Genomic DNA, 23,036 nt, shown 5'->3' with positions numbered 1-23,036 from the left:
CTTAGACAAAGGACAAAGGGTTAGGAGATCTAATTGTGAATTAACTTTCCCTGAGAGGTACAGCACAGACACCCTCAGATGCATGAATTTCTTCAGAATCAGCTAGACAAAGCAGACACTAGCAACATTCCTCACCTTCTCCTGTGCTTTACAGTGAAGACATGAGAGAGAAAAAAGTAGGGGCACATAATGAGAGTAAATACGGTAGTAGGTTCATTTGCTAGTTGGAGCTCTGGACTTGGGACTTAGGAGTGCCAGATGGGGGCCATTCAGAGCCTACGTCTGACCTGGACTGAAATGTAGGTGAGAGACAAGATTGGCTCACATCCTAGGAAATAACCCATAACTAGGAAGAGGAAGCACTGCCTTACCTTCAACAGGAGCCACAGCCTCTGCCCAGGCAAATTGTGCTCTACTGCGAAAAGCATAATTTTAAGGTAATGTTCCAGTCTTCACCAAGGCAGCGACTTCAGGGGTACAGAGGTTTTGATTGATCCTTTGTTCCTAGTTATTCAAAGTGGATCCCAAAGGAGAAGTCACAGCAAAGAAGTTGCCACCAAGCAGGTATGGATTTCTTTCTTTCTCTTTTGCTGCGCGCAGACTGCACACCCACCCCCCAGCTCTCTGCAAAAGAAGTGTGGGAGCACAGCTGTATCTTAACATTTGAGAGCAGCATCAGAGAGGGTTGTATATCCCGTTGGCCTTGCTGCTGTTCACATTTCCAGGATGGAAAAAAACATGAAGATAACCATTTAATACAGAGTTCCATTAACCATGCTCCCTGATCATGCAAGTATCTCCTAAAGAAATAATCACAGTGGAAACGTCAATCTTGTATCAGCCACGATGAGTCACACATACAATCGGCCCCCTCTCCGTTGCAGGGCTGGAGTCTCCAGATCCAGAAAATACCAAGGTGCGGGGACTGTGGGAGCTGGGAACGACTCAGCCCTATTCCTGTAGGCCGCTGAGGGAACTGGCAGCCCTTGGGACCAGGCTGAGACTTGGCAGCAGGAGTCGTAGGGCCTCACCACCTCAGTGAGGGGTCCCTCAGGGGCTTTTCCAAACCCTTACCCAGTCCTAGGGCCGAGTTGGCTTTGGGCCAGTGAGGTTTCTACCTTTACTTGCCAGAGTACACACCTTGTCCCACAGGACAAAAACCTCTCCTACATGTGCTTGTAGAAGCCCTCCTTCTTCCCATACTACAGCCCATCCTGATTGAGGCTATAGTCAGAGGCTTTAAGACAATACCTTATCTGGGGATGGTCAGGAGTCACCTCTGAGGCCACTGAACCTTGATTCAGTGAGTCAGCTGTGACAGGCACTATCCCACTCCCACATGGGGTGGTTGTGAGGCTCTGCTGCTGGGAAAGTCAACGGTCAGCACCAAGACAGCCAAGGTGACTGGATTATTTCCACTGGGATGGGCCTTGGATCTCTAATGATATGACCAGAGTCCAAATATTCTAAGCAAGGCCCCAGAGGCTACTACTTACTTAATTAGTTATCTAATAGGAAAGATTAATTTTTCCATATACTGAAAATACTCATTTTTAAAATATACTTGAAAAATATGTGTTAGTTGTATAATGAACAATCTAAACCAGGGATTGGCAAATTATGGCTTACAAGCCAAATCAGAACCACCAACTATTTTGTAAATACAGTTTTATTAGAACACAGCCATGCTCGTTAATTACATATCACCTACAGCTGCTTTTGCCTTAGGACAGCAGAATTGAGTAGTTGCAAAAGAGACAGTATAGCCCCCAAAGCCTAAAATGTTAATTATCTGGCCCTTTACAGGAAAAGTTTGCCAACTCCTAGTCTCAAACTATCAACTTACTCTTCAATTATTATGGAACAAACATAATAAACAACCACAAAAGTGATTAAACTATTGTTAGTAGGTAATTGCTTTTTAAATGGATGTAACACATGATTACTTACTCTTTGTAAAATGATGAATCATAAAGTTAAAAATAGAACTACCTTATGATCCAGCAATTGCACGACTAGGTATTTACCTAAAGGATACAAAAATACTGATTTGAAGGGACACATGCACCCTGATATTTATAGCAGCATTATAAACAATAGCCAAATTGTGGAAAGAGCCCAAATGTCCGTCAACTGATGAATGGATAAATAGGGTATGGTATACATACAATGGAATATTACTCAGCCATCAAAAAGAATGAAATCTTGCCATTTGCAATGACGTGGCTAGAGCTAGAGAGTATTATGCTAAGCGAAAAGAAGTCAGAGAAAGAAATACCTTATGACTTCACTCATAGGTGGAATTTAAGAAACAAAACAGATGAACATAGCGGGAGAAAAAAGAGAGGCAAACCATAAAATAGACTCTTAACTATACAGAACACACTGAGGGTTGCTTTAGGGGAGGATGGGCTACATGGGTAATGGGCATTAAGGGGAGGCACTTAGGATGAGCACTGGGTGTTAAATATAAGTGATGAATCACTAAATTCTACTCCTGAAACCAATATTGCACTATATGTTAACTAAAATTTAAGTAAAAACTTGAAACAATAAGTAAGTAAGTAAGTAGGTAAGAATCAGCATAGATAAAGCTAATCTCCTTAAGCCAAAAGTAACTGCTATAACTAGTTTGGGGTATTTGTTGCCAGTCTCCTCTGCATTCACATACACATATGTGTACTAATAAGCCATTTGTTGTCATATTATTCTCATTCTATTTTTCCATTCAACAAACTTTTCATATCTGTTTTCCATATGGAGACTTTCCACATCCATATGTAGCTCTACCTCATTAACTTTATATGTATTATACATAGATTATGTGCATTTTAATTTTTGTTACTGTGAAATCCCCTCCATAGTGCCTGCACCAATTTATACTCCCACCAGCAGGGAATGATAGATACTGTTCCTCCACACCCTGATGCTTGCTATTTATTAAGCATTTTCCTGCTTACTAATGTGTCAGTTTGCCAGGCCTAATTTTTTTTTTTGTCGTATTGCCTTTTCTTGGCCTTCCAGAACAATGCAGAGGAATAGTTAAGACCAAGCATAGTCTTAGGGATGATGTATACAGTTATGTGAGTAGTACACTGCACAATTCTAAGGGTACCATTCATAAACCCTTAGAGGTCTTAGGTTTTTTGTCATGTTTCTGATTTTAATTCATTTTTATTTCATGTGTGGACTCCTATTTCTTGGAGACGGCTCTGTCGGACTCTTTGACACAGGAGTGTGTGTGGTGCCTTCTAAGTGGTATGATTTGAAGGGGACTGGGAAGAGTTCCCTATCACCCAATACCTCCTCATCCACCTGCCATACCTTCTAAACTTCTGTGAAACACCAAAATAACAATATCCAACTGGAAATTAAGATAAAGAGATATATTCAAATTGTTCATGTAATGTATGAAACAATTCTCCTGGATCTCTATGAATGCCAAACTATAAAACCCTAGGCGATAAGAACATTGCACGTGTATGTAAGAGACAGTTCAATCAGAGGTCATTGTGTCCTGTTAAATATTGGAAGATGGTGCAGGGTGTGCTTTTGACTTGGGCTGATACCAGCTCTTGACCCTGATCTGTATCTAGGAACAAGTTTTCTGACAGCTTGAATCTGATGACTGTACCCCAGGAAGAACAAAAGCCATGTTTCATTTATGGCCACCTAAAGATAGCAGCTGACTTTTCATATTTGAATTCGTGTAATGTGATCTTTGCTAAGTTCCCTCTGGGTGCCTGTCCCATGTCAGGGCCAAGGAGGGAGTCCTGTGCAATATGTGATCCATTTTTTAAAAAACTTTAAATATATGATCTCATTTTATCCCGGTGACTTTTGTGACAAAAATGTAACTTACATAGTACATAGTGTATCCATTTGCACTATAGGAAGAATCAGAATAAAGGGAAAAAGAAGTTCAATCACTTGTTGCCTTTGTGCCCTTGGACATACAGCCCCAGTTTCCTCAGTTGTAGACAGTAAGACCTGTCTTGCCCTGCTCAACTGCGGAAAGGCCTCACTCTGCTTACCTCACAGGCACCTCCACATGAGATGATGATTTGGAAATCACTTTGTAACAACAAAACCTGTGTAATAGGAGTTAATAAAATTTTCTACCTTCTCCCTTCACCGAATAAAGCCAAGAGTTTGTAAGCTTCACTGTCAATTTCTTAGAAACCCAATTTTTTTTGTAAGTTTCCCTTTACCTGCTTTTTCCCCTCTTTCCCCTCTGGCCAGTTCTGATATATATACACACACACATACATACATTTCTGATTTTATACATTTATGTGTATAGATACATACATATATCTACACACATAAGATATATTATGCATAAACATATGTGTATTATAATCCTGCTGCTTCCAATAGTTTCCATCCCTAAAATCATGAGTTCTGTATCATTTTCTCCTTCCACTTAGACTCCTTTTGGCTTCAAGTCCAAGTTGCCCACGCTTTCCTCCCCATAATCTTGGTGACCTAGTTCCAAAGCTTTTTGATTTGACTCATTTGAAGATTAAATGTATATTCACCTCCTCCCCACCCCCTTTTCCTTGGAAGGAGCTGTCTCACCCCCAAATGTATATTGACTTTAGACAACAATTTACAACGCCGGTCATATGTGTGTTTGATTACTTCCCCCATTTTCTAGAACCCCCCAAATGTTTGAATGGCCATACCCTCTGCCTTCCGCTCAGTCATCTTCTCCATCGTGTCCTTTTTGTGTCCAGCTGATTTTCTGTCTGGGTTAGTTGGATTCCTTAGGTCCTTACCACTCCAAGTGTGGACATAGACCAGCAGCACCAGAGCATCCAGGAGCCTGTGGGAAAGAAGGCACAGGGCCCACCCAAGACCCGGGGACTAGAACGTGCATTTAACAAGCTCCCCAGGTGATCTGTATTCACTTTAATGCTGGGGAACCTGCTCTGAAATTATATGCACGTGCTCTGGGTTCCCTTAACGTGGAATCTGAAGCAGACGAACAAGACAAGGCAGGCAGAAATTTTATCTTTACTGTCGCCGATTTCCAATGTGGTTGGAAAGCCAGGGTCGTTCAAGCTCAAGCGCAGCTGGACTGTGACCTGGTTATCTTTTTATTTCTCACTGTAGTGCTTTTAACTACTGTTGCTTCTTCTTTCCTTTACTTCTTTAACTCCTTTCCTCCTGCTTCATCTCTGCCCCTGCCGTCTGCTTCCTCACAGCCCTACCTGGCTCCACAGCTGCCTTCTCTGTGTCAGGGCTGCCTGTGCAAGGCAGGACTGAGATATGTGGCCACTCACATCAGTCTACTATTTGGCTTTCCCTTTTAATATTCGTTAAATATTTGATCAACATTTATTTAGTGACAAGTCATGTTATTTCATTTATTTAAAAAAATTTTTTTAATGTCTATTTTTCAGAGAGAGACAGACAGACAGAGCGTGAGTGGGGGAGGGGCAGAAAGAGAGGGAGACACAGAATCGGAAGCAGGCTCCAGGCTCTGAGCTGTCAGCACAGAGCCCAACGCGGGGCTCAAACTCACAGACTGTGAGATCATGACCTGAGCTGAAGTCGGACCCTTAACGGACTGAGGCACCCAGGTGCCCCACAAGTGATGCTGTTTTAAAAATTTATGGTAAAATACTTATAAAATGTACTGTCTTAGCCATTTTTAAGTGTGCAGTTCAGTAATGTTAAGTATATTTATATTGTTGTGCAACCGATCTTTTTTCATGTGATAAAACTGAAACTCTACCCATTGAACAACTCCTTATTCCTCTCTTGCTCCAGCCCCTGGCAACCATTCTCCTACCTTTTTACTTTATTGAGAAATAACTGCAAATAAATTTGTATATATTTAAATGTACAACGTGATGATTTGCTATACATATACATTTTAGAATGATTACCAACATCGGAATAATTAACGCATCCATCGCCCCACACAGTAGACATAGTTAATTAACTGTGTGTGTGTGTGTGCGTGTGTGTGCGCGTGTGTGTGTGGTAAGAATGCTTAAGATCTACTCCCAGCAGCTTTCAAATAAATAATACTGTATTATTAGCCAACTGACTACATTAACAATGCTGTGTTATTAACTATAATGCCTGTACATTGCCGCCATTCTACTTTCCGTTTCTATGAGGTTAGCTTTTTATTAGTTTAGGTATCTCGTACAACTAGAACCATATAGTACTTGCCCTTTTGTGACTGGCTTATTTCATTAGCGTAATGTCCTCAAAGTTCATCCATGTTGTAGCCTGTGTCAGAATTCCCTTCCTTTTCAAGGCTGAAAATATTCCGTTATATGTATATACCACATTTTGTTTGTCCATTCATCTGTTGGTGGACACTTTGGTTGCCTCCACCTGTGTTGTGAATAATGCTGCTGTGAACGTAGGTGTGCAAATATCTCTTCAAGACCCGGCTTTCAATCCAGAAGTGGAATTGCTGGATCATATGGTTCTATTTTTAATTTTGGGGGGAACCACCATACTGTTTTCCACAGTGGCTGCACCATCTCCCATTCCCACTAGCAATGCACGAGGGTTCTAATTTCTCCACATCCTTGCCACACACTTGTTATTTTCTGGGTTTGTGACAGCAGCCATCGTAATGGGTGTAAAGTGAGGTCCCATTGCATTTCCCTAACGATTGTTGCCGGGCATCTTTTCATATATTTGTTGGTGAGTGATTTTTTTTTTCTGATGCAGAAGGTGTATCACGTACTCCATGGTCAAAATAAGTAATTTATTCTGTGCCATGTTCCAAACCAGACAACTTCTTAGAAGGCATGTTTAAGTGTTTCGATAATATTCTATTCATTCCATGAAAACAGCCCTACACCACACATGATTCTGCTTCTGACTCTGTCTGCCAATTTTAGCAGGTTATTCAGTGTTGTCCAGAGGCTTCTCCTCAGGTGGTTGGCTTCAGTGGCCCAGCGTGACAGGCATACGAGTGCCCCCAATTACTCCACAGGGACTGGTTTGCACGGTCAAGGAGTGCTTAAATCTCTGCCTCAGGGTGATGATGACCTCAGTAGGAAAGGAAACAGCTTATGATTTACTTCATTTCTGATTTGTTCTAGCAACATTTTGATACCCTTTGAATACGGTGGCTCCTTTGTCAGCAGCCCAGTCAGTCAGCCCTTTAAGTTGCTGTGTCTGTATATCTGCATTCAGTGTCACTAGGAGAGGATCTCAATGGGTCACTGGATCACTTGTCCCTGAGAGAGAGAAGTAACCCCATCCTTCACAGGCACCCAGAAAGTCTATGGACCCTTTGTTCAGGTTCCTGGACCTGGTCCAACCTGGAGCTCCTCTGAGGGCGGTTGTGGATGGGGTGGGCCTGCTTAGCATCCTCTTGCTGCGAGGTCAGGCTGGGTGAATTTAGGAGTTTCCTTTATGAGGACAGAGATGGGAGGCTGTGAATACTTGTCTGCAACATCATTTCTTCTCATGTAATTGTCTCACAAATATTGGGATTTTATCTGACACATCTTGTCTTCTTCTGATGTGAGGGGACAGGGGAGGGGGTAATGCTTTTTTCTACCAAAAGCTTTCCTTGATCTCTGTGCTTAAAAAAAGTTATTTAGTGGGTGTCCTTTCAACACCCCAGATCTGACTTTAACTCCCACACTGCTGCCAATCCCTTCTCTTCGAGCCAGAGTCCACTCTTGTCCCTTCAGAGTTACCAGACAGAGACAGAAGCTTCAATCCTTGTCACTGAAGAAGATTAAAGAGTTAATGGTGCAGCAGGGAGGCAGGAGAGGGTCAACCACAGGCGAAGCAGTCCCACTGTGCCCGATCAATGGAAGGGGCCTCTCTGAAGACTTCCTGTTTTGCCATTTTTGTCAAGGCATTTGGGCCTGACCTCAGCATCAGCCTATAACACAGAGAAGACTGAGCAGCGAAGGCTCTGCCGGCCACCGGTCTGAGATGTGGTCCCTCCTGGAGACACCAGCAAGTTGTGTAGCTTAGTTTACAGGAGCAACAGAACCAGAGAAGAGATTGATTTTAGCTAATGAAGCTTAAACTTCTGGGCCCCTTACTTACATAGGCTCCTTCCCACAGTCATGTGTTTTTGTAACATTTTCAAAAGGAAGATATTTAAGCATGGTTGTTTTGAGACGATTTCTACTCCACTGTCCTATTTCCCCTGAAGTCAGGGGTTGATGGAAGTCAGCCATGGGCTCATTGGAGATTAGTTTAGGGGCAGCTGAATTGGGGATACGTGTAGTTTGGGTGTATTGACATGGTGGTGGTTACTTGCGTGTGAAGTTGAGTTACTGCTACCCATCCAGTGTAGCAATGGGTCCCAGGAATGCCCCACTCTGCTGCTCGTCCACTATCACTGCAGGTGGCCAGCACAGGCTAAAGGAGGGGAAGGAGGTTTGAAATGTGTGGAGCCAGAACTTAGACCGTGCAAAATTCTTCCCTATATGAACATTTATACGAAAGAATTTTGATAGAGGTCTTCTTAAGTTTGACAACAATCCTCAGCTAGATGGGAAGATGAAAAATTTTCCCGTTATCATAATAAAAAGCAAATTTTGACCAGTGATGCTAGAGGGAAAACTTTATTATAATCTTTCTGTTCTTGGTATAAAAAATGACATTACAAAATCATTGTTATTTGAGGGGAATAATTTGCTTTCTATTGCTGCTACAATATTACCACAAACTTGGTGGCTTGATATAAAATTTATTATCTTATAGTTTCAGATGTCAGAAGTCCAAAGTCAGTATCACTGACTGAAAATCAAGGTGTTGTCAGGCTGGTGCCTTTTGGAAGGTCTAGGGGAGAATCTGTTTCCTTGCCTTTTCCAGTTTCTAGAGACTGCCCAGATTCCTTGGCTCATGGCCCCTTCCTCCATCTTCAAAGCCAGCAATGTAGCATCTGAGACCACATCTCAGACCAGCCGGCAGAGACTTCGCTGCTCACTTTTCCACTGTCACATCTCTTCCTCTAACCAAACCCAGGAAAGTATCTCTGATCTTCAGGATTCATGTGATTAGATTGGGCCCACACGGTTACTTCTGGATAATCTCCCTATTTGAGGTCTGTACCCTCAATCACATCTGTAAAGGCCCTTCTGCCATATAAGGAAGCACATTCACATGTTGTAGGGATTAGGACCTGGGTATCTTTGGGGGCCATTATTCTGTTTCCCACAAAGGACAATATTAATATTTGTAATTCATTGTGATTTCCTTTCTTAATCTTTCTCACAAATACGTATTCTCTTTGGTACCTAATTATGTATTTGCAATGAGTATTCTATTTCTTTTTTTTTTTTTTTTTTAATTTTTTTTTTCAACGTTTTTTATTTATTTTTGGGACAGAGAGAGACAGAGCATGAACGGGGGAGGGGCAGAGAGAGAGGGAGACACAGAATCGGAAACAGGCTCCAGGCTCTGAGCCATCAGCCCAGAGCCCGACACGGGGCTCGAACTCACGGACCGCGAGATCGTGACCTGGCTGAAGTCGGACGGTTAACCGACTGCGCCACCCAGGCGCCCCGAGTATTCTATTTCTTGAAGAAGACCCCCTCCAGTTGTAGAAGCCTCAGACCCCACATAATCTAACTACTGCCCACCTCTACTTGCCCATTGACTAAGTTGAGAATTTGGTGAACTTTCCTCCACACCAGCTGGGCAGAGTCTGTCCTTGGCTGGGTGGTTCTGCTCATGGACCAGCGAGGGAGCCAGGGAAGAGCAGGAGAGGATAGTGCCCTTGTCTCACACGGTGACCCTGGAGAATCACTTACTGAGCAGGGTGCAGCGTGTGGACGTGCAGGAAGGGACACCCTGGTGGAGGCGGAGCTCCGGGGGTGTATATGGAGGGCAGTGGAAGAGCCTCTGAACCGCTGGACTGGGAACTTAGTGAATGCCCTGCTTTGGCAACTGCCATGGTGCTCTTCTCAACAGAAGCAGGGCACCCAGTCCACTCTTTCCCTCCTGTTTGTGAATCCAAGACCATCACGTCCAGCTTTCTCTGGGATTCTTTTCTGGTCCCAGTATTAACCGAAGTCTCTCTTGCTCCTTCCATAGCAGATACTTAACTCACGTTTCCTTTAGAATTTCCCTCCACTGTCGCCTTGGGATGCATCACTCTCCTTCCTTTCTCTCTCCCCAAGTTCAGCCTTGTCTTCCCTGTAGCACCATTTTCCAGCATGCTCAGATTACCAAGCCATGGAGGAACAGGTGCAAGGCCCAGAGCAAACACAACTGGATTCAATCGAAACTGCATATTTAATTAGTCTTATTAAACTCACATGAAAGAGAGATGTGGCTGACATACTAGTCACCAAGTTATTGTAATTTTCCTGTCTACAGGGCACCATGCTGTAAGGACTGATGTAAGGGGGGAGTAGGGAAAGAATTGCAGGCATCAGCTGGCACACCCATCCACCCCAGGTCAGATCTATTTCTAACAAAACTCTAGGGGTTCTGTTTCCATTATCTCTTGCCATGTAACAACCTCCCCAAAACTTACTCCCCCAAACCAGCCACCATTTTATTTTCTGTCATGATTCTGTGTTGGCAGAGCTCAGTCAGGAGTTCTGCTCCACATGACATCAGTAGGACACTTAACTAGGCTGGGACGTCCACAAGCACTTGTTCAAATGTCTGGGGCTTGATGGGGATGGCTGGAAGGCTGGGGCAGCTGGGTCTTTGTCATCTGGTCGTGTCAAAGTTTTCCCTCTTCACATGGCCTCTCCGCATGGTCCCTTCAGGAGGTGATCACCCCAGCGGCATAGCTAAACTTTCTCACATGGTGGGTTAGGACTCCCCAAAGGGCAGAAGCAGAGGCTACCAGGCCTTGTGGCTTTGGCCCAGGACTGGCACAGTGTCACTTCTGACGACTCTACTGGTTAAAGCAAGTCACAGGCCCTCCCGGATTCCTCACAGGAAAGGATGGCACTAAGGTGTGGCCCCCAGGAGGGGTGGTTTTGGGGAGCATAGGTTTTTGGGAGCATAGCTGTCACAGGGTCTCTAACTGGGGCTTCCTGACCACATGAAAGACTGAACTGCAGAATGTACAAGATCTGTCTAGTTAACAGTAAGCTTAGGCCAAAGTAAAAGTTACACAAATGCTCTGAAATGAGTCTCTGGCATTAATCCTAATACCCCCTCATTATGGAACTGGAGAATGTATCAGTCAGACACAGCATAAGTAAAAGCCTCCTCCCCTTTGTCCCTTTGCGAACAATTCTTTGTGTAATTCTGCTGTAAGTTGTTTTTGCTGGCTCTTGTTCAGGCTGCTGTGTTCGTCTCTGGTTCATGATTTGTGAGTTTTTGCTCGTATTTCTTGAAAACTACTTGTATGATTCTTTGTGCCGAGGTGGAAAGTGGTTCCTCTAGAGAGGAGGAGTGTGTCTGCCTCTGAGGGTGTCTGGGAACACTGCCCACCCAAAAGCTCTTTAAATCGAATCCTTGGCTTCAGGTTTTTGGGAACACTCTGCATACACATTTTGTCAGCAAGCCCATTTGAGGTCAGGGTTATGATTTGAAAAATCAGGGCAGATTCTGTGCACACCGGTTCAGTTCAAGTTTCTGTCAGCCTATTTTATTTGCAGTTTTCTGGAGGGTCGGGGCTGTAGGACAGATTAATTTCTAATTCGTCCTTACAGGTGAAACTGCTTGCTGTCATCTGTCATGCTGTTGGAAACAGAAACTCGAGTGTTGAATTTTTTTTTTTAATGTTTATTTTTGAGACAGAGAGAGACAGAGCATGAACGGGGGAGGGTCAGAGAGAGGGAGACACAGAATCCGAAACAGGCTCCAGGCCCCGAGCTGTCAGCACAGAGCCCGACGCGGGGCCCGAACTCACGGACCGCGAGATCATGACCTGAGCTGAAATCGGACGCCTAACCGACTGAGCCACCCAGGCGCCCCTCAAGTGTTAAAATTTTACTAAGGTTTTATTTGGGGTTTAGAAAAGGCAGCGTCATCTGTGGTGTGGCAGCCCTTCAGAATCAGTGCACAGAGAAGCTTTTGAGAGGAGTCGTGAATGGGACAGCTCCCCATTTCTGCTCACCGTCCTCTGTGCTCGTTCTAAGTACAGAATCCAAGTCACGCTGTCCGGGTTCAAGCTGCCTGGGGCGAGCCTCTTGAACACAGCTCTATTAATGGGTACAAGTTCTTTGATTATTCACTCATGTCCCAGCTTGACTGAGACCTGGGCCATTTTCTTCCTGCTTCCTGAGCCTGGCTCCTCTCTGTCTTTCTCCCCATTTGCTTGGTTACTCAGTTGAAATCCCTCTTTCTTCACAGCTTTTAAGCTTTCTCTGGGAGCTTGGGCCACAACATGCCTGAGAGACTGTCTCCCTCAGGTCTCCCTAGTCCCAGAACCATCTCCAGGAAGTGGCCTGTTCTATGGGCCTTTGACCAGATCATGGGCTCCTAATCTTAGCATATTCTGTAACTCAACCCAGATAGCCTTTTCTTTTTCCTTCTCATCTCTTCTCCTTCCCCTTCTCTCTCCATTGTGCTTGCTCAACGTGCCAGGGCCCTATTATTGTATACACAATGCCATGGTTACATCTCTCTTGATAACAAGTCTAACCCACCCTCAAATCTTCCACCTGGGGTCAGCTCTTGGGTCCACAGAACCACATGTGAGCGACCACAGTGAGGACTGCCTCAGCATGTCTCTGTCCAGCCCTTTCGTTCCCTGTGGTTTTTTCACTTGTAGCCCAAGAGGCCCGGCAGCCAACCTGGAGGAGAGACCTGGAGAAAGCTGGAAACATGCTGCCCTTATGCACTGCGAAACAGCAGATTCAGCTCCTGGGAAGCCTGCCGTCAGCACACTTGACGGAGATGGGGGTCCCCAAATCTGCCGTGTATGCGGGGACAAGGCTACTGGCTACCACTTCAATGTCATGACATGTGAAGGATGCAAGGGCTTTTTCAGGTAGTTACCTGCCAACATTTGCCCACCTGCCACCTCCAACACTGGGTCATGTCTGATGGGGTTCTGCGTTACCCGCTGGGCACTGCTTCAGGGCCTCAGCTTGACCTATCTCCCGGGAGTGTGGGTCAGTGGCCCATTCAAAAGCCTCCTAATGTTTCAAGAGAGCCATGACTATCTCAGGGGAATTCATCTTCCATCTTCCTACCCTACGTGGGAAAGGGCCCCTCTCATTAAGATATACCTTTGTTTCTCCATGTGTTCTTGAATAAAATGGAGAATCAGTTCATAAAAGAGGAAAGCCAAACTGCAAGTACTCAAACCAGCTTTAGGGAGTGGCTGTTAAGTAAAGAATGGCATAAAAGAAAAGAACAGTAGGACAAAGCAATCTCATCTAGAAGCAGGCAAATGGGGAGGTCCGAAAAAATTAAAGATTAATAAGTTCCAGGCCAGAGCAAGACAGGCCTGGACAGAAGGGCTCACATTGTTCCAAGTGAAGAAAGAGTGAGGCCAAAGCTCCATGCAGGGCTCAGACGGGAGGAAGAGCAGCTGACCAGGAAAGCAAAGCCAGAGAGAGAATGTGTGAGGAGGGATTCCCAGTCTGCCCTCAGGGCCAGGTATGTACACAGCAGCTCCCACCTAGGGGCCCGCTCGGGACCCTCCTGAATTCTCAGGACAGCCAGCCTGACTTGGTCCTCTGCAGAGTTCTTCCTGGTGGCCGGACATGTGAATGGACATGGACCCCAGAGCCAGGACCCACCCTAGGATCCCTAAGATGGGCCGCCAGTCAGCATGTCGTGGGTGGGGGGCCAGAACGCACGGGGGGTTGGGGGGGGGACTTCCAGGAAGGCCCTGAGGCAGCTCCGCATCTCCCAAGTGAAGAAGCACGGGCTTTGGGACTGACGTGGTGAAGCCTGAGCTGCTCTCAGGTCCCACGGGGTGAGGCGTGGCCAATGCCTGTCAAGGGCACCCGTGTTCCAGCGAGAAATGAACGTGGCGTTGTACGGATTGTAGCGGAGTCCAGAGTGAAATGTAGCTTGGAGCCCCCCAGCCTGGGAAGCTTGGGTATTCCCCGAACCTACCTTTTGCTCTTTGTTCTCTCACAGGAGAGCCATAAAACGCAACACCCGGCCAAGGTGCCCCTTTCGGAAGGGCGCCTGCGAGATCACCCAGAAGACCCGGAGACAATGCCAGGCCTGCCGCCTCCGCAAGTGCCTGGAGAGCGGCATGAAGAAGGAGAGTGAGCGGCGGGAAGTGCCTTGGGCGGGTGTGGGCTGGGGTGCACGGGCACTGAGTCTGGGGTGGGGGGGCAAGTAGGAAGGGAGCGTCGGGACGTGTATGAGCACGTGTACAGACATGCACCGTGAGCGTGCACGGGTCAGCAGGTGGCCTGGGTGCCGCAGGCAAAGTCGGGCAGAGCTTGTGGGCCATCTGCCCGCACCACCACGGGCCCTTGCTGGAGGGACTTGACGGGTGCAGGGCATCTTTATTCTCTGCTCCGGCAGGTGTGGTGGGCATCTCATGCCCCTCGCTCCCCTCAGGTGCCCTTGCATGATTCTTTTTGTCCCCTTCATAAGTGCCCTAATGGTGTTTTAGCAAAATTGGGCAAGGTGATTTTGGGAGAAGGAAGTCAGAGACCCATGGTGTGATATGACCTCCAACCTTCCAGCAGCGGGTGCCCATCAGCCTCCCAAACCTGGTGTCCTACAGAGGAACTGTTTGCAGACAGGTGCCAGAGGATGCTCTCATTCTACCTGCCAAGCTTTGGTGTTATAATTGTGTTCCCAGGTCACTGAGTTCAAAGCTAATCGGGAAAAGGCTGGAAGCTTCTAGTGTATATTTTTCTCCACTCGTCACAGAGTAGGCAGCCTCTTTCAGGGGACAAGTTCCCTGGGCATGTGGACAGAAAGCAAGTCTCTCCCCTGGCTGTCCCTGCTGTTCCTCACACCAACTCCACATCTTTTCTCTGCACACATAAGTGGGCTCCAGAAATCCACGGAAGGCCCTAAGGCTCCAGGCTACATAGGAAGTGGCTGGAGTTGATATTTCTTGCTAAGCAGTGGTCCCAGCTCGCTAGGGTCTTGGAGACCCAGATACCTTGGGGGACTCTGAGGAGTCTTATTGGTATCTAATCCACCAAGAAAAAAAATACTATCAAGTGCTACTGACCACTTATTACGTGCCAGGAGCTCTGTTAGGCATTTTCTACCCAATGCCTCATCGAAGCAATGGTGTGAGGTAAGCATTGCCACTCCATATTATGAAGAAGGAAACTGAAGCCAAGAGCCGGTAAGGAGCTTGCTCAAGGTCACAGCTAGTAAATGGCAAAGCTGTCGTGCAAACCGAGCACCTTCTGATTCTGCGGCCCAAGTTCTTCCCACCGTTCTACAATGTTGTCCCAAAACCCACTGCCGTGCACAGCACACCAGCTACACCTCATTCTCTCCCCTTACGCAGGGGAGCCCACAGTCTGGGAAAGGCGGGGGTTTTGTCACCAGCACATCCCCTCCTGCTGTCGCAAAGTGCAGCCAAGCTCTAGCAGGTGCTTGCGCTTGCTTCTGGTTATCCCCGCAGTGATCATGTCGGACGCGGCTGTGGAGCAGAGGCGGGCCTTGATCAGGAGGAAGAAGAGAGAACGAATGGGCACTCAGCCCCTGGAAGCCAAGAGTCTGACTGAGGAACAGCAGACAATGATCAGAGAGCTGATGGATGCTCAGACGAAAACCTTTGACACCACCTTCTCCCACTTCAAGGATTTCCGGGTATGAGGATTTCCAGTTGGCTCAGCCATTATGCTAGCTCTTCAAAACCCCAGTCTTGTGCCCAGGGGTTCTCAAAGAGTGGCTCCTGCCCCAACAGCAGCAGTGTCCCTTGGAAATTGTTAGAAGGCCAGTTCTCAGATCCTCCCAGACCTGCTGAGTCAGAAACTCTGAGGGAGGGCCCAGCAGTCAGTGTTTTGACAGGAACACCTAGGTGATTCTGACACAAGTTCAGGTTTGAGAATTTCTTTTCTCTCCCTCCAGAGCAGGTAGCAATTGGGTCTGAGCCATAAATAGAGTTTTGGAAAGCTGAGTAGCCCCAGGGCTGTTGGCATTCAGGGCTTTATGAGGACAGGGTCAGGACCATGGGGGTGGCATTTGTGACGGGTTTTACAGATTTAAGAAACATTTGTGACCCCAGTAACATTAGCCATGTTTGATCCCAGTGTCCCCCTCCTCCTCTGTGCTCACAAGTATTTTGGGTGGCCTGCTCCATTCAGAGAGCTGGAAGTCAGTGGCCCCAGAAGTCTGTTATTTCTTTCTTTCTGTTTTTTTAATGTTTTTATTTATTTTTGAGAGAGAGAGAGACAGAGCGTGGACAAGGCAGGAGCAGAGAGAGAGGGAGACACAGAATCCAAAGTAGGCTCCAGGCTGTCAGCACAGTGCCCAACACGGGGCTTGAACTCACAAACCACGAGATCATGATCTGAGCCAAAGTCGGACACTCAACCTACTGAGCCACCCAGGCGCCCCAGAAATCTGTTCTTTCTATCTGTAGCTCCCAGAACCTTCTTCCTAAGTCAGGCATGCTTGGAACACACCCATAGGTGGAGACCCCTTACTTCCTACTGGGAAGAGAGCAAACTCATTTCAGACCAGACAGGATGTGAGGGAACATGGACAGGCAGATCGAGAAAGTGCACCACCCGACAGTGGAAGCCCAGAGAGAAGAAACAAGTGCTCTGTGTGTGTGTGTGTGTGTGTGTGCGTGTACGTACCTGCTGTTGTGCGTCCTCTCAGGCTGCAGCTGTGGCTGTGCACACCCTCTGGGCCTGTGTGGAAACCTGTTTGGGAGAACACATGCCATCTCTCCTGTCCTCTCTTCACCTCCTGGCTCCTGTGCCAGCTGCCAGAAGTGCTCAGCAGTGGTCCTGGGATTCCGGAATCTCTGCAGACTCCATCGGGGGAAGACGCTGCCAAGTGGAGCCAGATCAGGGAGGATCTGTGCTCACTGAAGGTCTCTCTGCGGCTGCGGGGGAAAGATGGCAGCGTCTGGAACTACAGACCCCAAGCTGACAGCAGTGGGAAAGAGATCTTTTCCCTGCTGCCCCACATGGCTGACATGTCAACCTACATGTTCAAGGGCATCATTAACTTTGCCAAAGTCATCTCCCACTTCAGGTAGGACACAGGAGCTGGGTGAATGGTGTGGAAAGGAGCAGGCAGTGGCTAGCAGGTTCAAAGGGTGAAGGGTAGATCCCTCTGCATTTGGGAGCCCACAGACCCTCCTTTATCTCTACCAGCCCTGCCCCCACCTCCCCCCCGCCCTGAAGCACCTGGTACTGCTGGGAAGTGGAGGCCTCACCCTCTGGCTCATTAGCTTTAGACTGCGGGCCTGCCATGTAACCCAACTGTGCCTCAGAGTTCTCGTCTGCTAATAACGCCCACTGCAAGGCTGTTGTGTGAAATAAGAAAACATCTTAAGAGCATCCAGCACATACATGGTGGGCATTCAGATAGTAAATCTCTTCCCTATTGCCCCGCAAAAGGTCAGGAGTTGACCATCTCAAGTTGATGGTTCAAGAACAAAGAAGGAGTAGGAAGGAAAGGGAAGGAAGTCCAGAGGGAGAAAGGGAGAGACAGGAACAGACACCAAGAGAAGGTTGTGAAGGTCATGAGGAAGAGGGGTGGTCCTGAGAACCAAAGCCTTGGGCTCCCCACAGCTAGGTATGGGGACAATGATGGACAACTGAGGTTGGCAAGAACCCCTGGGACCTTCTGGTGTGGTGGCAACCATGGCCCCGTGATATGTAGTCTGTCAGGTCTGGACAGGCATATTCTTCCGTCCGAGCACTGGTCTTGCCAGGCCTGGTGAGCTACAGCTGAGTCACACATACAAGAAGCCCCTGATTCCATCAGTAGGTAGAGGTTAGGTCATATTCCAGGACCCCACCAGTTCCCCTTGTGGCCTGTGGGTGACACACAGGCCTTATTTAATGGGGTGGCCACCGGTCAGATTGTAGCAAATTAGGGCAAGGGAGTAGGGAGAAAGGCCTACTTCCATGTGTGGATCTCGCAGATCCCCACTGACATCTGATGACCCACAATGTAACATCAAGGTGTGAGGTTACTTGCCATTTCTTGTGACCACAGTTGTGAGCACAGTCACCCTTGGAGGTACACATTACTGTCACCTTCATTCTACAAATAGAAAACTGAGGTTCACCCCGGTCACGGAACTTGCACAGGGTCACAGTTAATCAGAAAGGCCAGATTTGGAAACAAAGAGCACAGAGTTCAAAGCCAGCTGCTTGCCAGGTCGTGAGCCAGGCACTGGGAGACTCGAGAGAATAGGATCAACTTCCTGAAATTATGGATCTAAAAGAAGGGAGGTGGTGCAAAAAACAAGGGACTGGATCTTGGATGAGACCAAAGCCAGGCCGAGGGCCCCCTCAAGAGCCAGCCTGACTGTCCTCCCTCTTGGGGTCCTACTGGGAACAGCCCTCAATGGGGAGCTGGGGGGTGCGCCTCTCAGATTGGGAGGTGTGTCAGTCTATCCAGGAATGTCAGAGGTGGCCAGAGTGGCTAGGCCCGTATCAGTGTTGGGAGCAGGGCTTGTGGCATCCAGGCTGCCTGGAGAGAAGTGGCAGAAATTAAATCTAAAACAGACAGCAAGAAGCAAATATTCCTGCTGCATGGGACTCATGCACTGGAGGGGGTGGCAGAGAGGAGCAATCTGCTCAGCTGCCGTGAGGGGAGAGAGTGGAGGCAATCCAAAAGCCAGGACTCCTCATGGGGCCAGGGCCCCTGCTACCTTCCCCTACCGGATTTCTGCATGATGGGAGGGGGCTGGCCCATAGACCCCGTGTGGAAGCTGGCGCCCCCCATCCTTGCTGCCAGGGACCTGCCCATAGAAGACCAGATCTCCCTGCTGAAGGGGGCCACCTTTGAGCTGTGCCAACTGAGATTCAACACAGTGTTCAACGCAGAGACTGGAACCTGGGAGTGCGGTCGGCTGTCCTACTGTTTGGAGGACACTGCAGGTGCCAGACAGATGCCTGCCCCCAGGGCAGAGGGAGGGAAGGACAGCCCAGGGGGAGGGGAGGAGCCACACCAGGATCTGGGCATTTGGAACCAAGACCTTGGTGAGGGGAAGTCTGGGTCAGCTTCCTGAGGAGTTTGCTTGCCCTTCATGCCACACTCACCCACAGGTGGCTTCCAGCAGCTTCTCCTGGAGCCCGTGCTGAAATTCCACTACATGCTGAAGAAGCTGCAGCTACATAAGGAGGAGTATGTGCTGATGCAGGCCATCTCTCTTTTCTCCCCAGGTGATGACCCCACCTGGCCTATGCGGCCACTTCCGCACCGCCCCCCCTCCCCCACCCCCGGCTTGCTCACACCCCCCCTGGCTTAGCTATAGGAGGCAGCAACACCCCCAACCCCCACATCCCCCACCCTCCCCAGGGTGGGTCGCAACCAATGAATCGCCTTGCCCCCCAATTGCTGCTTGGCCAGGACCGGGACCCTGGCTGGTTTTTCCATGGGTCGGTGGGGTGATAAATAGCCCTCCCAGTGCTACCCTTACTTCCTGGCCTGGATGCCTCTGACTCTGGAAGGTGGTTGGCTGGCACTTTGCCCTCTCTGGGCGGAACTGAGCTTGTCTTCACCCCCCACTGCCTTGCTGGCACCACACGGCCTTCCCCTCCCCACCAGACCGCCCTGGTGTGGTACAACGCAGTGTGGTGGACCAGCTGCAGGAGAGATTCGCCATCGCCCTGAAGGCCTACATCGAGTGCAATCGGCCCCAGCCTGCCCACCGGTGAGCAGCAAGCAGGGAGGGTGTGAGGGGGTCCCTTCAGCAGCCCCATCCTCCAGCGCCCCGACCCCTCCCCAGGCCTCTCTGGGAGGGCAGACTGGAGCCACTCCTGGGGCAGCCTCTGATTGCTGGGGCTTTGGGGCCCTGCTCCGTGACCTCCAGTGAGGCCTCCTGCCCAGTCAGCCTGAGCTTCAGCCCAACTAGAGAAACCTGAGGAGGGCCAGAGGCCATGCCCAGCCATGGACATTACTCCCTGGCTCACATCTGCCCTTTTACGCTCCTGTCAGTCAGGGACGGGAACAGCCAGGAATTCTCCTGAGGCTCCTACGGGGTCTTCTAGCAAGAGCCAGCAAGAACTGCAATGATAATAAAGATAACCAGGATAACAATAATGATGATAATAAGAAATACATTTGTATTGAGAAGTGTCAGCCCTGGTACCAAGCAGTTTACATGTATTGTCACCTTTAATCTTGAGAATAGCCCCATGGAGTGGGTGCCACCACTGTCCTGCGAGGGACTGGAGCCTCAGGGTCCAGAGCCAGCTGGGTTGGATCTGGAGCTAGCCCCGGGTGGATAAGTCCATGGCCCACACCTCTAGGAACAAACCCAAGCAAACAGGGTAGGAAACTTCTTGGTTTGTTCTGGTCACAAGCAAAGGAGGAAGCAAAGCTCAGGGCTTCACCAGATGGGGGTTTCCATCCCCTCAGCAGTCTCCATGACCTGGTGCCCGAAGGCCTCGGCCTTGAGGGGTGAAGGCCTGTACTGGGGATGTTGGCTGAGCCTAAAACCTCAAGTCCTTACTTGGCCTGCTTCAACTTTATTTTGAGCTCAGCATCTGGGATGCTGGGGGTGACCAGGTCTAGATTTGCTTGGTCCTCCCCTGTATGGAGCCAGGAGGCATCATGTGGAAACTAAGGCATAAGGTTTGTCTGAGACACTAGATACCAGGCTAGATGCAGCAAGGATCTTCAGGGCAGCCTGTAGTCCCTGCCTCCACAACTACTCCATTTGGTCCTGACCCACAGCCATTAGCCAAGGCAGTGATTCTCCTCAAGATTGCCTTATGTACTTGGCCCCTGCAATGCCCGGATTTTCCCATGGAAATGTCTGTCTACAAGGACTCAAGCCCCATGCATTAAGGGCAAGTGGAGAGTGCAAATCCACACCTCAATCCCCCCAAGGCTTTTCTGCCCTTTTCTTCCACAGACTAAGGGAAGCTTCAGGAATTCAACTGAACCTTATCTCTTGGCTTGCCTGAGATGTTCTGAGATTAACACCTCCAAACTTGTGCAACTTCAAAGCAATCCCAGGGTTGGCGGATGGGGACAAGGGTGGGCTGTACCCCCAACTTTTCCTCTGGCTGGTCTGCAGGTTCCTGTTCCTGAAGATCATGGCCATGCTCACCGAGCTCCGCAGCATCAACGCCCAGCACACCCAGCGTCTGCTGCGCATCCAGGACATACACCCCTTTGCTACCCCCCTCATGCGGGAGTTGTTCAGCATCACGGATGGCTGAGCAGCTGCCCCTTGGACGAGCCTCCATGGGGCAGCCAGAGCCCTCAGAGCTGCCATTCCTGGGGCTAGATAGATGGATACGGCTGAGAGCTGACAATGCCTTACAGGTCCTGCCTCCCCGAGGAATGCACAACCACCCTTCTGACAATGCTGCCTGGCATTCTTCAGGAAGGGGATAAGGGTCTCCCCAGCATGGAGAGTGAAGCCACATAGACACTTTGATGAAGAGTGCACTGGCCTATAGGTTGGGCCCGTCCAGAGGCGAGATCACCCTCCCCTTAGAAATGGCCCTGTGGTCTGGGGATTTAGTGTCATGGTGGGAGAGGGGAAGAGGTGACTGGGGCTGGACCATCTGGGAGTCTATGCTCGCACCCAAGTTCATTAGCTTCTTGGATGTTTCCACTGCTATCTCTAAGTATCCCTGTCTTTCCCACCCCACTCATTCCCAACCTGCAGCCTCTTGTCCTGAGCTGTTCAGTGAGTCCCAGGCCTGTGTTCATCAGCAGGTGCATTTGTGTCTGTGAGAGAAGCCTGAAGGCCTGTAGCAAACGGCAGAAGCTTGTCATGACTTCTGTGTCTATTCTTCCTTCTTTCTGGGCACCTCATTCTGTGTCTCTGCATCCATTCAAACACATTAGTAAGCACCAACAGTTTGCAGCTCGCTGTGGGGTATACAATGCTGACTCAGACATGGTTCCTAACCTTCAATACTTTCAAGTTCAATCTAACAAAGCAGAAACACAAATAGCTTTGATCAAAAGCAGTGATAATTGACATAAGAAACACAAGGAATTTCTGTGAATGCCATGTGGGGTTCTGCATGCACTTGAGGACCCAAGTGAGGGACCTCTGGAACGTGTGTTCATGGGACCGAACTGGCTGTGTGCATATGTGTGTGCCTTGGTGTAGGTCTGCTCCGCATATGGACTGGGGGGGCTTGGCTTTTCTCCTGAGGCTGGAACACAGGGGTGCTTTGTGTGACAAGGCTACACTGGCAGGCAGTTAATAAACCGTCTAGATACACATGCACCGTATGTTCCTGTTTACACGTCTATTTTGAAAGCTACAGAGCATGAAAGTGTTTGCGTTGTTTATAGCCATTTTGACTAAAAATGTTTTTGCCCTTTGTGCAAATTATATTTTGACTAATTTCACAAAAGGCATTCTATACCCAAGGACAGGCTTAGCAAATAGGTTCCTGAGTTTAGTGTCAAATAAAGGCAAGAGGACTTAAATAACTTTTGGCTAGAGATGTAAACCTTTTTTTGCCTTTTTTTCTGGGGGAGAAATAAATGTGGAGGTGGGAAAATAGAAGTATTATTATATATTTCTTTACTACTTATTTTACTATTGCCCTTTACACATCTAAAGGCTATTGGTGTAAAAACATAAAAATGATTTCACCTGGTTTGCTCATGATTATTCCATGTAAAAACCATATAAAAATGCTACATTTCCCCAATTGTGTGTTTGTGTACATATATATATATATAAATTTTAAATGTAGTAATTGAATTAATTTTAAATGTCTAATGTTTTGATGCAAATGAAGCTGTAAGTGTTATAACTGAATTTTGAGGAACAGATACTTATCATTTTACAAGAAGGTGGCCAAACTTTGAGAACATAAGAAATCACTGATACTATAAATCAAGCAAGCATATTTCTTTCCACCCCTCCAGACTTAGCCTCTTCTGCATCAAGGATATAGAACACACTCATTTTTAGAAAAGAAACTGAGGAAAAAAGAGGAAGGATATAGAACACACTCATTTTTAGAAAAGAAACTGAGGAAAAAAGAGCTCCTCTCTCCAGA

At 48.0% G+C, this 23,036-nt stretch overlaps 1 protein-coding gene across 3 annotated transcripts; it reads left to right on the top strand.

Annotated features, from left to right (window-relative positions):
• The first annotated feature begins 262 nt into the window (after positions 1-262).
• Positions 263-22,701, top strand: NR1I2 (nuclear receptor subfamily 1 group I member 2). Of its 3 annotated transcripts, XM_058731281.1 has the most exons (11): positions 263-437; positions 509-564; positions 8,821-9,052; positions 12,692-12,910; positions 14,014-14,147; positions 15,482-15,669; positions 16,793-17,067; positions 18,787-18,929; positions 19,098-19,214; positions 19,600-19,705; positions 21,077-22,701. In XM_058731281.1, exons 4-11 carry the CDS (start codon positions 12,756-12,758, stop codon positions 21,219-21,221), a joined length of 1,263 nt encoding a protein of 420 aa, XP_058587264.1. In that variant the 5' UTR covers positions 263-437; positions 509-564; positions 8,821-9,052; positions 12,692-12,755; the 3' UTR covers positions 21,222-22,701. The 3 variants fall into 3 exon arrangements, with proteins under 3 accessions (XP_058587264.1, XP_058587263.1, XP_058587266.1); XM_058731280.1 differs by lacking the exon at positions 8,821-9,052; XM_058731283.1 differs by lacking the exons at positions 509-564; positions 8,821-9,052.
• The last annotated feature ends 335 nt before the right edge of the window (positions 22,702-23,036 follow it).

Source organism: Neofelis nebulosa, chromosome 5, assembly GCF_028018385.1.
Source record: "Neofelis nebulosa isolate mNeoNeb1 chromosome 5, mNeoNeb1.pri, whole genome shotgun sequence".
In the NCBI taxonomy this organism is placed as follows: Eukaryota; Metazoa; Chordata; class Mammalia; order Carnivora; family Felidae; genus Neofelis; species Neofelis nebulosa.
Note: the sequence above shows the minus strand (reverse complement) of the source record. Positions and strands in the feature narration are given on the sequence as shown.